This window comes from Castor canadensis, chromosome 9, assembly GCF_047511655.1.
Source record: "Castor canadensis chromosome 9, mCasCan1.hap1v2, whole genome shotgun sequence".
In the NCBI taxonomy this organism is placed as follows: domain Eukaryota; kingdom Metazoa; phylum Chordata; class Mammalia; order Rodentia; family Castoridae; genus Castor; species Castor canadensis.
Genome location: NC_133394.1, coordinates 169064 through 184378, shown reverse-complemented (window position 1 = coordinate 184378; position 15315 = coordinate 169064). Strand labels below are relative to the sequence as shown.

The 15315-nt window shown below is 33.6% G+C and overlaps 1 protein-coding gene across 1 annotated transcript in view; it reads right to left on the bottom strand.

The window, feature by feature from the left end:
* Hspa4l (heat shock protein family A (Hsp70) member 4 like) overlaps positions 1–15315 on the bottom strand; it is a 46438-nt gene that overhangs the window by 12538 nt on the left and 18585 nt on the right. Inside the window, exons 9-16 of the mRNA XM_020156193.2 lie at positions 14549–14700; positions 13357–13463; positions 11923–12056; positions 10367–10566; positions 5523–5621; positions 3661–3798; positions 987–1112; positions 659–766 (exon numbers count right to left, since the gene is read on the bottom strand). Coding sequence (XP_020011782.1) covers positions 659–766; positions 987–1112; positions 3661–3798; positions 5523–5621; positions 10367–10566; positions 11923–12056; positions 13357–13463; positions 14549–14700 — 1064 coding nt within the window. The remainder of the gene's footprint in view (positions 1–658; positions 767–986; positions 1113–3660; positions 3799–5522; positions 5622–10366; positions 10567–11922; positions 12057–13356; positions 13464–14548; positions 14701–15315) is intronic.

The following is a 15315-nucleotide window of genomic DNA, read 5'->3' as shown; positions in this document are numbered from 1 at the left end:
GTGATCTCTGCACTCCTGTATTCATTATATCATTATTCACAATGGCAAAGAGATTTATGAATGAATGAAGAAAATATTCTAGGTACATACAATGGAATACTGTTTCAGCTTTAAGATAGAAGGGAATCATGTCATTTGGGACTTGAATGAACTTAGACAATATTATGCTAAGTGAAATAAGGCAGGCACAGAAAGATAAATACTGCATGATTTCACTTACACGCTGAATCTAAAGAGAGTCAAACTTACAAAAGTAGAGAGTAAAAGCGGTTACCAGTTAGGGAGAGGGAGGAGGAATGGGGAATGTTGGCTAAGGGGCACAGTATTTTAGTTAGATAGGAGAAGTAAGTTTAAGAGATGTATTGCTCAACATGATGACTACAGTTAGTAATAACAGTATCTTGAAAATTGCTGAAAGATTTTAAGTGTTCTCACCAAAAAAGGGAAGGAGGTTCAATGTGAGATAATGCACTATTAAAATAGCTTGACTGAAATACATTGTCATTCTGCAATGTGTACATATATCAAATCATGTTGTATATCATAAATAAATACAATTTTTGCCTGTCAATTAAAAAGTGAATTTAACTGAAAATACAACTTAGGCTTTTAAACCATAATTTTTAGGAAACTTAAATGGGACTTTAAAATAATTTACCTTTAGTTCCTGAAGCTTATCCACATAAACTTGTTTAGGTTGGTCCTCTCCTTCTTCATAAAGCCAATTTTCTGTGTCTTCCAATATTGCAGACAGTTTATTCATTTCCTAGTAGTAACATTTAAGAGACAAATTACAAATGCCTTCCTTGTTAAATTTCAGATTTTTCTGACTTCTTATTCATACACATTTTTACCATACTTCTGTAAAACAGAAAATAACTAAGAACCATCCCTATTATCAGCTCAAGTAGATTTATAATAATTCATACTAGGATTTTCAAAAAACATTTAAAGATTTCTCATAAAATTATGAAATTCAGACTTACTTCTGGAGTGATGAATTTTTCATAGACACTGCCCAGCCTGTCTCTAAAATCATACACATATTCTTCAACAGCATTTTTAGCGTCATTTCTTTCTTTCTCCAACTTATCCTGCATTATCATCTTCCCCTATTCAAAAAGTTTAGATTGTCATAATATGCTTTAGAGAAATGCAAATAAAATATAAATCAAAACCATAATGAGATACCACTTCACACATACTAAAAGGAATATATTTTAAAAAATAGATGCGGAGAAAATAAAACCACTGAATGTTGCTGGTGGGAATGTAAAACACTGCAGTCCCATGAAAACGTTTGGAGGCTCCTTAAAAAGCCAGTGGCTCATTCCTGTAATCCTAGCACTTGGGAGGCAGAGAGTGGAAGGATCAGGGCTCAAGGCCACGCCAGAGAAATAGTTTATGAGACCCCCATCACCAAAATAATCAGAGCAAAATGGACTGGAGGTGTGGCTCAAGCAGTAGAGCACCTGCTTTACAAGTACAATGCCGAGTGCAAACCCCAGTCCTACCAAAATAATAATAGTAATTTTAAAACGTTAAAATATAGGACTAGGGGTGTAGTTCAGTGGTAGAGCACTTGCTTAGCATGCACAAGGCACTGGGTTTGATAACCAGACCCCCCCCAACACACACAAGCTAAACAAACCATTATAATTTCACTCTTATCAATTATATTCTTGAGTTATATATACTCACAGGAGTTGAAGCAGGGACTCAAGAGATATATCAATGTTAACTGTAGTATCATTCACCACAGCCAAAAAAGTAGAAACTACTGAAATGTCCACCAGCAGATGAACAGGTAAACAATGGGATGTTGCCTGGTCTTAAAGGAATGAAGTTCTGACACACAGTACAACACAAGTGAATCCTACCATTATTACAAGTAAAAAAGCCATATGCAAAAGAACAAGTACTGTTATGATTCAACTTATATGAGTTATCTAGATTAGAAAAATTCACAGGAGGTAGATTAGAAGTTTCTGGGAACTGGGGGAGGGAAGGAATGGTGAGTTATTACTTAATGGTTACAATGCTTCTATTTGGGACAATGAAAACGTTGTAGGAATGGTGATGGTTTTACAAAACTGTGAACGTATTAATACCACCAAATTGTACATCTAAAGTTTTGAAATGGCAAATTTTATACTACATAGATTTTAACCACAATTTGAAAAAATTAATAATGTAACAAAATCACTGAATTGTACATTGTGAGTGAACTGTATAGTGTGTAAATTTATTTCAATAAAGCTGCCGACCAAACAAAACATAGTCTATGTCATTATACGTACTCAGGTTCAAACCCTAGGTTCCTCATTTACTATTTCAATAGCAGGAACATCACCTAATCTCAGATTCCTTATCCTAAAACAGAGACTATAACCACCTTATAAGACAGTAACACTGTTGTCATTCATGTAAAATATTTAAGACACTGCCTGGCATGTAACCAATGCTGAACAGGTGCTGCACTTGGAGGGAAGATAGTATAAAGGTTGTGATGCTGAGCTCTGGAGATTGATCATCTGGATCCAAACCCAAAGGTCACTTCTCTGACCCTGGGAATTCAGTGCACTAATGCCTCAGTTTTCTTATCTATGGAATATAAACCCGTAACAGTAGCTATCAAAAGCAAAGACAGAACTTGCAGATTGAAGTCCTTGAATATAATTTTCACTTTAATAAACACATAGCATTTACATATTAAGAATCTCTTTATACACTATGATGCATTGACATTTATGAATTTAAGATGAGACAGAAAAATTAAGAAAAATCTCATTTTACATATGAACTCTGCCAAAACTTTATTATCTAAGATTCATTCCTTTGGAAAATGAGGCTACAGACATATAAATTCTGAATTATACAAATCTCCAGGAATGCTTGCTTCACATAAAATGTACCCTTTATTTATTATCAAATAGGTGATATCACAAGGTACTAAAAAAGCAAGCACTGTTAAGTAAAAAGCTCTTGATACAAATAATGTGCAGTTGACAGAAGGATATAGGGCACTTCAAAGAGTGACATTTTTTTCTTTTTGTGGCACTGGGGTTTGAACTCAGGGCTTCATATTTGTTAGTCAGGCACTCTACCACTTGAGTCATATTCCCAGCCCAAAGACTGATCTCTTAATGCCAACCAAGCTTGTGGGAAACAGTAACCACCATTTTAAGGTAAATTTTAAAAATAAAAATAAATTATTTCTTACAGTTACTGGTAAACAATCAAAACTCATTTCCTTGAGAGACTGTAAAACTAAATGTAAATAGACAAAAACATGTAAGAAAGTATCATCATTATAATAGATTTTTAAAAACTATTTAATGGGAGTCAAAACATTTTGAATAGTCTTAATCCTTTAGGCCCATACATTAAAAAATACTTTTTCATATGACATGTGCTGGGTTAAGAATCATTAGCTTCCAAAAGGTTTTTCTTTGTAGTGGAGACAATCTGTTTTTTCATATAACTAACATGTATGGCATTAATACAGATGAGTATTTTATAAAAAATAAAGTAGTTTGATGATCTGCTTAATAATTCCTTAGAAATTATGAATTACTTTTCCAGATTTTGGAGATAATCACAGACTTCAAAAGAAGCAAGCATTACTACCCTTTTCAGCATCAACTCAGACTTACAGACCTCATTTTCAATGTAGCTATTGAGAAGGTCTTGGGCCAGCTGTCGATACAGGCTACTCTGGATTGGCAGATCGATACTCTTGACTTTTCCTTTTTTAATGGTCTGATTTATTCGGTCTTGTCTGTCTGAGGGAATTGACTGGGTTGGGAATACAAATCAAAACTACAATGAGTTACCACTTCACACACAGTATGATAGCTATAATTTATAAGAAAGAAAAATAACAAGTATTGGTGAGACTGTAAAATGTTATAGCCATTTTAGAAAACAGCTGGAGAGGTTCTTCCAAATGCTAAAGCACAGACATACTGTATGACCCCGCAATTCCATTTCTGCACGTGCCCAAGAAAATGAACATAGACTTGTACATCACTGTTCATAACATTATTCATAATATTAAAAATAGAAAACAACCCAAATGTTCATCAATAGATGAATGGATAAAATGTGGTATACATTCACACCATACAACAAGACTATTACATCATAACAAGGTATGAAATATTGATACATCCTACATCTAGGATGAATCTTGAAGACATTATGCTTAGTTGAAATAAGGTACCTGTAAGTGTATTTATATGAACTACACAAAATAGGCAAATCTAGAAAGACAAAGACAGTTGCCTAGGCTAAAAGGCAGAGAGTTAAGGAGAAATGGAGAATTACAGTTAGTAAAGTACAGGGCTGCTTTTAGATATAAAGAAAATGTTCTACAATTGTGATGATGGCTGCACAACTCTTGTGAATACATCAAAGTCACTGAATTATGGGTGAATTGTGTGATGTGTAAATTACAGCTCAGCTAAACAACAGCATAAAATTAGGTAGAATGAAAAATGTAGAAAAACAGGTTTCAGGTTTTAAGTCACTTTAGGGTTTAGGGATTTGAAGCCTCTTGGGAAAAAAAAAATACATAGTTAACCCAGACAGACTAAATTCTGTGCAAGTTAGAAAAATCTGTTGAAGATGACAGCTTAGAGCAAGAGCCACAGTTATCTGGGTGACTGTGACAGAGTCTCTTCTTCCTCTTTTATTGTCAATAATTATATTAATAAAATTATTACATTCAATTATAGTCATTTGTCCTCTATCATTTAAAAGTATTTCTGTGCAAAGAAAAATATTTTATGATATGCAGTAAAATGCTTAAAGAGTGGTTAATTCTGAGATACAGGACATTGCAAATTTAAATTTCCTTCATTTGGTTTATTTCATTTCATATTTTCTCTGAGACTGTATGATTTCTAAAAAGAAAGTATTAAAAAACAAATCCTTTTTTCACTGTAAAAAGGTAAGTTTGGTAGCTAGAGGTGTGGCTCAAGTGTGAGAATGCCTGTCTAGCAAGCATAAGGCTTTGATTTCAAACCCAAGTACTACCATAAAAGTAGTAATTTTGTGCTAGGTGTGGTGGTACATGCCTGTAATCCAATTATGTGGGAGGCAGAAACAGGAGGATCACAGTTCTAGGCCAGCCTGGGCAAAAAAGTTAGCAAGACCTTATCTCAACAAAAAAAAAAAAAAGTACTTAAATGTATTGTTCTGGCTGTAGGCTTTCCATACTTTTCCACGGTACTAAGTACATTAAAATTAAAAGCAAGCAATATAAACGAAAAACTAATTCAAAGCATCAATCGTTAAGTCAGGCTCAGAGGTATACATGACTGTAATCTTAGCTACTTGGAAACAGACAGGAGGATTTCAGTTTGAGAAAAGTCTGGGTAACTCAGAAGCCTTGGTAATACAGTTGAGACCCTTTCTCAAAAACACAATCCTCTGCCCCCTCAAAAAAAAACCCCCTAAAACACCAAAAAAAAAACAAACAAAAAAAAACCCACAACTACAGAAATAGAAAGCCAAACCTTTGTTTTAGCTCCTGTGTGATCAATTTCCTCTTCTGGGGTGTGTTCAGCATGACATTTTTGATGACCTCCTTCTTCCTGGTCAACATGCATTTTATCCTGGAAAGAAAATGTGTAACTGATTAAATATATATCATATCTATGTATCTATATACAGATATATAATATAATCAGAGACACACACACACCTTTCTCATAAAAGTGAATTACATCTTAAAGTTCAAGATTGTTTTTAGATGTGTGAACTTAGTGAAGTAGAAATTCATTTTTCAAATGGGAATAGTAACAAACAGATTAACAAGTAAAATAAAAAGATCTATTTGATGCTACATGAATAAATCTTGTTTCAGTCACCCATGACCAAGTAATTGCAAACTTGTTTAGTCAAATCAAACTAATAAATCAGGATTCACAATAGCTTACCAACAAAAAAGAGATCACTGAACTTGACATGAGAAATGTTTATAAAGAACTTAATATGAGAAAATAAAGTGAAAAAAGATACAAAATTTTTCAATTACATTTTAAATTTTTTTGGGCAGTACTAGGGTTTGAACTCAGGGCTTTGTGCTTGGTAGGCAGGCACTCTACCACTTAAGCCATGCCTCTAGCCCACATATTTTTAAAATGTAGCAAAATACTGAAAGAAATTAATCAAAACTTAGATGACCCTGAATTATTAAAATGCAACTTTTAAGGTTTTGTCCTTTTTATGTCTAAAAGAAACCTTAAATCCACACCCCCCTACACAAGGACTTTCCACTTGACAATGCTAAATAACAGATTTTTCTTGGACTCTTTCTTAATCCCATCCACCTGCAAAGAAGAAAGCTTAGACTACAGGAATCAGAATAGTTAGGGTTTTCTACCATATCTAGATTAAACAAATACATAATACCTAGAAAGCTATCTTGAATAAATGCTCATTTGTGCCAAACAGAAAAATAAGTGAGATAATTCTTTGAAAGATCAGTTATTCCTGATATTCCGACTTGTTCCTTCCAACTCTACAACCTCCCCAAGCCATGATGAAGAAGAGGTGAAAAAAAATGCATAGTGTTGAACTGGGGTCATGTGGAATGACACAAATATTTCATTAATTCTACATTAAGAAAAAATGTCAATTAAATGATCACAATGCTTTATCACTTAAATTTTTATTTTGTATTTACTGAAAGAACTCTTCTATTATTTGTATTTTTATCTCTCGTTATATATAAAGATAAACCAAACAGTTGATCAAAGGTATTTCTAATTTAGAATACAACTGTTCTGAACCACTTAATTCATTTGCGAATGATGATATACAATATCATCCTCTGTGCCATCAAGACCATTAGTGACCATTTGTTTAAAAATGGGTATTTAGGATTTTCTTAAAAACCACTAACACCTATTCTGCAAGTTTTATAATGGTGTTTTATCTCATCAGAAAAAGTCAATAGATTTTTTTTCAGTTAACGAACCAGACTAGTATTCTTTCCTTGAATGGTTTGACTACTGAAATTCCAAGGGATTACAATTGCCTTGTCATGCTATAGGATCAACAATAAAGCTCATATATGCACAGGTTCTGAGAATGATGACAGGACTGTTGACATAATGTCATATATTACCACTGTAATGATAACCCATCCCAATCTCATACCTATTAAAAAGTAGAAAACTATACCTTGTAATTCATATAAAATGGCAGTAATTTGTTAATGCTTTAAATGACTTTAAAAATTTGAAACCAGCAGGACACTGGTGGCTCACACCTGTAATCCTAGCTACTTAGGAAGTGGCAATCAGGAGGATCATGGTTCAATGCCAGCCTAGGCAAAATAGTTCCCATGACCCTATCTTGAAAAACCCATCACAAAATAGGGCTGGTGGAGTGGCTCAATATGAAGGCCCTGAGTTCAAGCCCCCTACGGGGAAAAAAAAAAATTGAAACAATCTTTGTATTCTCTCCTATACTCAACCACATATTCTCTTTAGTATTTGTTGAATAAGTAAAAAACACTTAAGAATAAGATCTAGAATCATTATCATGAGCAATAAGGCTTTCCCTGATCTGTCCCTTGATCTACCCTCTCAATTTCACTTCTTCTTGCTACTGTCCCCCCTCTACTCCTATATCCTGCACGTCAGGCACTCTTCTATTTGTTACAAGAAAAAAGGGTTTTCTGTCTCACAGTCTTTGTACTTGTTCTCTCTGCCTGGACAACTAACTATCCGCTCCTTACTCTCTCTCTTATCTTTCAGGCTAGCTTATTAAATGGCTTTCCTTATCAGTATCACAGCTAATTTCTACCATGTATCACCACTAATTTCCTCTACAAGTTATCTTCTACCAGAATGGCAGTCACAGACAGACATGGACCCTTTCTGTCTTTATTACCACTGTATCTGAAGTGCCTAGAAGAGTCCCTCCTATACATAAACAATAAAAAGATAATTCAAATGGTCAACAACTGAGAAAGAGTTAAATTGTGATACATCAGCATGAGCAACAGCAGCTTCTTTGATTCCAATTTTATTATATAGTCTAAAATGTGGTGACTTCATAGTGGTTTTCTGAGATGCTCTTATACTAAAGAAAAGCAGGCAGTCTTTATCATGATTTTTTCAGTGAAAACATGAGGACATAAAAATAATGGATTATAAACTGACCTTCAGGAGGAAAAAAAGGCTCTTACTGCTTTCACTAGTATATATCTAGGCTTCTTTATCTACCCCAGAGCCATCAATGTTAGCAATGAAGAAACAGTAAAAACAACTTATTTCCCTCTCTACACTGAGTTGGCTCACTTTTTTGAGAGGGGAGGGAGAGATTACTTTACAATACTTAGGCCTTTTTTATAAATTTCTGGATATAGAATTATAGAGAAAAATCCTGTAGAGAACCATTAAGAAAAAAGTACACAGGCAAGGTATGGTGGTATATACCTGTAATCCCAGATACTTGGGAGGCTGAGGTGAAAGAATCCCAAGTTCAAGACCAGCCTGGCCGGCTTGTGATACCATGCCAAATCACCCTCCAAAAAATAAAACACACACACACACACACACAATTCCCAAACTCAATCAACCAAACAAACCAACTACAACAAAACAAAAAGACTACATAAAGGACTAACATCATACTTTAGATGAAAAAGGATAAGGAAATAAACTACAGTTAATTCAATTTTATCAGGGCACAGATTTAAAAGGAGATAATATATATGTGAATGTGCCTGTCAACAGTGCTAAGTATAAGATTCAAAGTATCGAGGAGGAAAAAAGCAATTTTTTATATAAATTGTAAAAGGAATATTTAGGAACATCTTATCTATCTAGAAATCTCTTACATAAGGAACCTCAATGACCTAGAAATATTTAATAAGTCAAAAACACTCTTTGAAACAAGTATCTGAGTGACCAAAGCAGATGTCACAAATCCATGTACTTTATTCATAGGTGAGTTCTTTAAGTCCACATCAAAAACCATCTTAAAAAACCGGCAAACTAGATTTCCAGCCCACAGACAAATAGCAGCACTAAATAAGGAATGTCAAAGGAAATGGATGGGGGCTACACTACTATACACGGTACTACTCTTGTTTTATTTTCAGTTCCCAGGACTCACTAACACTACATATAGAAAACTACAGATCTCAGCAGAGGTATTTCAAAAAAAAGAGGCAAAGAAATGTGGAATGGTTATGAATAACCAGTCTTAGAAGGCATACAAAGTACTCCCAATTTTAGTAAAAGTAAATCTCAGTGGATTAAATTTATATGTGTGATATGCTATTGTGAATTATAATTTAAAAAATTAACTTTTCACTACTTATCTCTATGTTAACTTATGACAAATTGTCTCTTCACTAACAGATTAGGACAGTTCTTCCTCAATTCAAATAAGGAATAATATGATAAGAAAATGATACATGGGAAGCTTGAAAGAAAATGTCAATGACCTATAAAAGTACTTTATAGGCTACTGGTTGAATTTTGAAGAAATTTTAGAAGAAAAATTTATAAAATAATTGCTAATAAAAGCAGACAACTTTCAAAGGGAGAGATTGTCTTAAAATTCACAAAAGAAACACTACCTCCCCCTTTTTAGATTGGGTCTTGCTATGTTGCCCAGGCTCGTCTTAAACTCATGGGCTCAAGCAATGGTCCCACCTCAGCCTCTTCAGTAGCGTGGACTATAGGGCATACACTACCATGTCTGGGTGAAAAACACATTCTTAACATGCACAAACACAAGGAAAACTCTAGGGCAAATCTCCAACTACAGCTGGGAAGAAAAAAATCATAAATGCTATTAACAACAATTTACAAAGAATACACATAAAATGGTGAAAATTTTGTGCAATGCCATATATTCAAATTTCCTTAATATTCCTTTACCTATAGTACATCAAGAGTAAATTCAACGTCTCACAAAGTTTTCATAAAGAAAAAGTAGAAAATCTGTATTTGAATGTTATTGAATAGTATATTCCTCTGCTTGACACTAAATTATTTTCAAGCATGTATTTTCAGTCTAAAATAGATGTACGATTCGAAACTTACTCTAAATTGGTTTCATACATAAATCAAAAAAATCTAGCCATAACAATATTACTTCAAGCTCACATTCTGCACATAATGCTATGAAAGCTGGTAAGTCTCTCAACAGGGCATTATAACATAGAAGATTATTTAGTGCTTTTATAAAGACAAAGTTCACACTGATCCTATAGCAGAAATTCAAAGCCAAACCTCAGAAATTAGTGTATTTAACTATTAAAGAACCAGCTATGACTAAGACACTGTATTTGTGTTACGGATTAGAGGAACCTTACGACAGGATTTCTACATACCACATCATCTTTGTTTTCATTCTTAAATGAAGTTTCTGTTTCCATAGGAGCATCACTGTGATCACCCTCCAAATTTTGCTTTTCAATTACAGATGCACTAGCCACACTGAAGATTCCATGAATGTTAATACGAACTTTAACCTTTACTTTGGAATTATCACCATCAGACTGTGGAAAAACATTCTGAATAGTGAAGCTCCCTTAAGGAAAAAAGACCTTTGATCAGTTCATGAGCCTCAGGCTAGATTCATTAAATTTTTCACTTAATAATTTGACCATCGTCTTTAAGATAACGATAAAATTATGATTACAGCCTGACTAATAACTATGGAGCAGGCATTTCCCCCAGATTATCTTCATCATAACAAGCCTGGTATTAAAACTTGAATAAAAATTTAAAAATAAAAAATGAAGTAACTTGCCCCAAATAACCCATGCTAGGAAAAAAGACTAGGGATTCTCATCAAGGACAACTTGATTCACATACAATAAATAACTTAAGTTTCTTATAATACTGCTATTCTAAAACCAAACTGACAAAATTCAATTGATGACTTTGAAAACTACAGTAACTTTTTGCTGTAAAGCTTTATGGATCATAATCATTATGGTGCTTCACAAATAACACAATTCCAAACATTTTTTGGATTTCTCTAAACCCAAGTTAATGATACCTAATGTAAGAGAGAATATAAGCCCCTCCCCCACCAAAAAAATGGGTATTAAAAAACTCAACTAACCTTTCTTATAGATTGGTTGTATCCCAACATTCATTTATTGATGTTCTAACCCTGCCCCCAATCTGACTGTCACAATGTGAGTATATTTGGAGACAGGGCTATTTAAAGAGGTAATTTAAGTTAAAATAAAGACATTAGGTTGGGCCCTAATCCAGTATAACTGATGTCCTTATAAAAAGGAGAAATTTGGAAACAAACACACATAGGTATGTGAGAGAATGACATGTGAACATGTAAACAAAGCCACCTAACTTGTACTTATTAAAGCAGCCCTAGCAAACTAATACAACTTTCAGTAACTTCTATTGCTTTAAATATATGTGAAAATACTTAATTCTCTCCTTTTTAGTCTAATAAAACATTATTCCTTCTCTTTAAATGCTACAAATTGTATTTTGTTTTATATCGTTTGAAAAAAATTATGGAGTTAAAATGGGTATGCATCTTTTATTCTCACTTTCATATTCATTTAGTAATACTCATTCTAATTACTACCAGTGAACTCAGTTTAAAATCAGAAGTCAGCACAATTTGAATTTGACTGGAGTTTTTCCATAAAAATCTTTACACAAACTTTTCAGGCCAATTATAGTAGCATTTTAAATGTAGAAGTCAAAATGAATTAAGAATATTCAAACCTGCTGTTATTGTAGAAACAAACCAAGCACTAAAAAGTGCATAGGTACAAAAAAAAGTACGAATACCTTTCATTAAATCCAGGGCTGGCTTAGCTGAAATTTGCTGTTTCCTTGATTCTATATATTATTTATAAAAGGCCAAAAAATAATGGAATTTTTTTTCCTTGAAATCTCTTACCAATTCTTGGATCAGGGTAAGGCACTTCATGCAAATTTGTATAAAATGCTTCTAGTTCAAATGGTTCCTTCTTGTGGAAAGTAATGACTTTTGAGAATGGGGCAGGATGGTTCTTAGAGAATACTTCACATTCCCTACAATGCAGTTGGAAAGACACTCACTTAAAAACAAATGGAAAGTTGCCTATGACTCTAATTAGCAGAATCAATTTCATTCTTAATTTGTAAGTAGCAATTCCAAAGATCTCTATGCATAAATATAAAGAAACCAATTATTCATTTTGCTACAAACATGCACTTTGACAAGTTCATGGCTCAAAGTCTTTAGAATGTTTTTAAGTAGACAACTGTACACTACTAAAAGAGAAAAAAATTACCCAAGAATATGCATATTTCCAGGGCAATACACAGGCATTAATTTTTTTGCTCAGAGGACCAAGTCCTGCCCATTAACCTCCAAAATACTAGTCATATGTAACCCTTTTTATTCCAGCTCCCTTTTTAAAAAGCCCACTTATTTGGAAAAAAAATTGTAAACTTACAGAAAAGTACACAACTAAAGAAAGGACAAGGAATATCTGTATAGCCTTTACCTGGAGTTGCTACTGTTAAAGAGTTTTGTTCTATTTGTCTCATGGATGCACATACGCTACATATTTCCTCCTGAACCAAGTGAAAGTGATATATTTTTTGCAGCTTTTTACCCCTAAATACATCAGATTATACTTCCATTGATATTTTAATCTACCATCCATATCCCAGACTTTTTCAGTTGATATAAAAATACCTTTGCATTATTTTCAAAAAATTTTAAACTTACATAGCAATTCCTAATCCTTACATAGTATAAAAGAAACAGTTTTTGACTATTGCTCACTGTTTAATACTAAATATCAACATCCTACTGCCCTAATTATGCAAAGTTTGGAAAAAACCCACAATGACGAACCTTATTCCTCCACCCTTATTTTCAAGAAGCTACCAAAATCTTTCCTCTTTCTTATTGTAGTCATCAGGATGTATTAACATTTCAATTTGGCTCCACAAAATTTTCTTGTGATTTTTTTTCTTATATTTAGATTTTCTAAGAAAAGGCCTAAATAGATATTGTAGTTGTTAAAAATGGTAACCTCTGTAAAATGGGCTAAGGGAGCAAGAGTACGGCAAATGCAGGTCTTGTGAGTTTTTACATTTCCATATTGCAATTTTCAATTGAAAATGAGCATGTTTTACTTTTATAATAAAACAGGAATTAATACACATAGGTTAATATATAGCTTATAAGCTATATATTATTTTTACATTCTTTTTTCTAACACTTTGTTTAAAAGCATTTAACAGAATTTTAAGTATAAATCCTTCTAATTTAGAAAAAGTAGGTTTAACTGGTTAAAGATTTATGATAGCTCTAACCAAGATTTTAAATATAACTTACCCAGTTCCATCTTCAAAAGAGGTCTTCCACCTTAGTGTGATTGAATAAGGAACAAGGTCTGTTATAGAAAATTCACGTACCTTAAATGCTGGTGAGAGAATTGCACACTGAAAATAAGAAATATACCATATTTAGATCAACAAATACAAACCATACCCTAAGTTAACTCTGACTGAACAGTTCAATAAAATTCTTTCTAAAAAAATTTTTTTGGTTTATTTATTCATTTATTCATATGTGCATATATTGTTTGGGCCATCTCTCCCCCGCCCCACCCCCACCTCATTCCTCTCCCCCCAACCCTCCTCACTTCCAGGCAGAACCTGTTCTGCCCTCTTCTCCAATTTTGTTGAAAAGAAGACACAAGAAATAATAAGAAAAACAGCATTTTTGCTAGTTTGAGATAAGGATAGCTGTACAGAGAGATTCCTAGCATTGCTTCCATGCACATGTGTATTACAACCCGAAATGGTTCATTCCTACCAGACCTCATCACTACTTCCCAGTCCCCTTCTCATAGTGACCTCTGTCAGCTTAAGATTACTATGTTAGCTCCTCTACAGTGGGCACACATCAAACTCTTAATAAATTTCTTTTAGCAAAATTTCAGCATTTAAAATATTATTGTTTTTTGTTGGGTGAGATTGCTCACATCTATACTCCTTCCAGCTACTTAGAAGGCATAGGAGGACTGCAGATCCAAGGCTACCTGTATCGAAAAGCATTAAGGCTGTATCTTAGAATGAACTAAAGCAAAAGGGGCTGGAGGTGTAGCTTAGTGGTAAAGTGCTTGCCTAGCAAGTGTAAGGCCCTAAGTTCAGTCCTCAATACTTTCACAAACACAAAAATATTATTGCTTTTCAGTAATGACTAGTGAAACTTTAAAGGGGCCAGAGTACTTCTTATGTGACCTTACAAAATATTTTCAAATCTCCAAAGGGAGTTTTAAATAGAATAATTTTAAGAATTCCTAAAATAAATGTTTTTTCAGTATAATACATAACATATATATATACATATAATATAATCCTATTATAGTTTAAAAATTTGAGAAAGAAACAAGATTTATGTAGCATGCATAACTGCAACTTACTTTGGCCAATTGACAGGTGGTTCAAGCGTTAATATTAAAAGGCCTATTTAGACCTATTATCTATTTCTGGCACAATATCCATTCAAAAAGTCATCATACCTGTAGTGCACATCCTCTGGCAACAGCCTCATCAGCATTTAAGGTGGTGCTTATGTCTTTGAGGAAGAACCGAGTGATCTGTTCCTTCACTGCAGGAATCCGTGTGGCTCCCCCTACAATTTCTATACTGCTTATATCTTCACGCTGTAAGTCTAGAAGGTAAAATGTTTTCAAAAAAAAAAAAAAAAAGGTAGTCTTAAGTGTGTGGAAGTACCTTTTTTTTTTTTTTTTTTTAAAGGTAGAATTTTGCGGGGAAGGGAGATAGAGGAGAAAGACGGAGAGGGTGAATCTAAGATACACCATAAGCACTTGTGTAAATGTCAAAATGTACCTTCAGTACAACTACAACATGTAAATAAATCAATAAAAGAAAAAAATACCTAAAAATGGTGGAATTTTTACATGCTCAAAAGAAAATGGGAACAACACAACTTGTGGGAAAAGGAAAAATTTAATAAATATTAATTATCTATGTGATAGGCACTGGACTTGGTCCAAAAGACATAGTGACAATAGGAACAGACAAACATATCAGAAGTTTTAAAGGCTCTCTTGTGTATGTTTTGATTTTCTAACTTTCACCTTACAAATCTCTATTGAAGGTTTTTGTTTTTTTTTTTGTAGTACTGGAGGTTTGAATTCATAGCCTCATGCTTTCTGGGCAGGTACTCTACTACTTGAGCCACTCAGCCTTTCCTCCTGATCTCTGCCCTCCTGAGTAGCTAGGATTATAGGCGTGAGTCACCAGCACCTGGCTCTACTGAAAG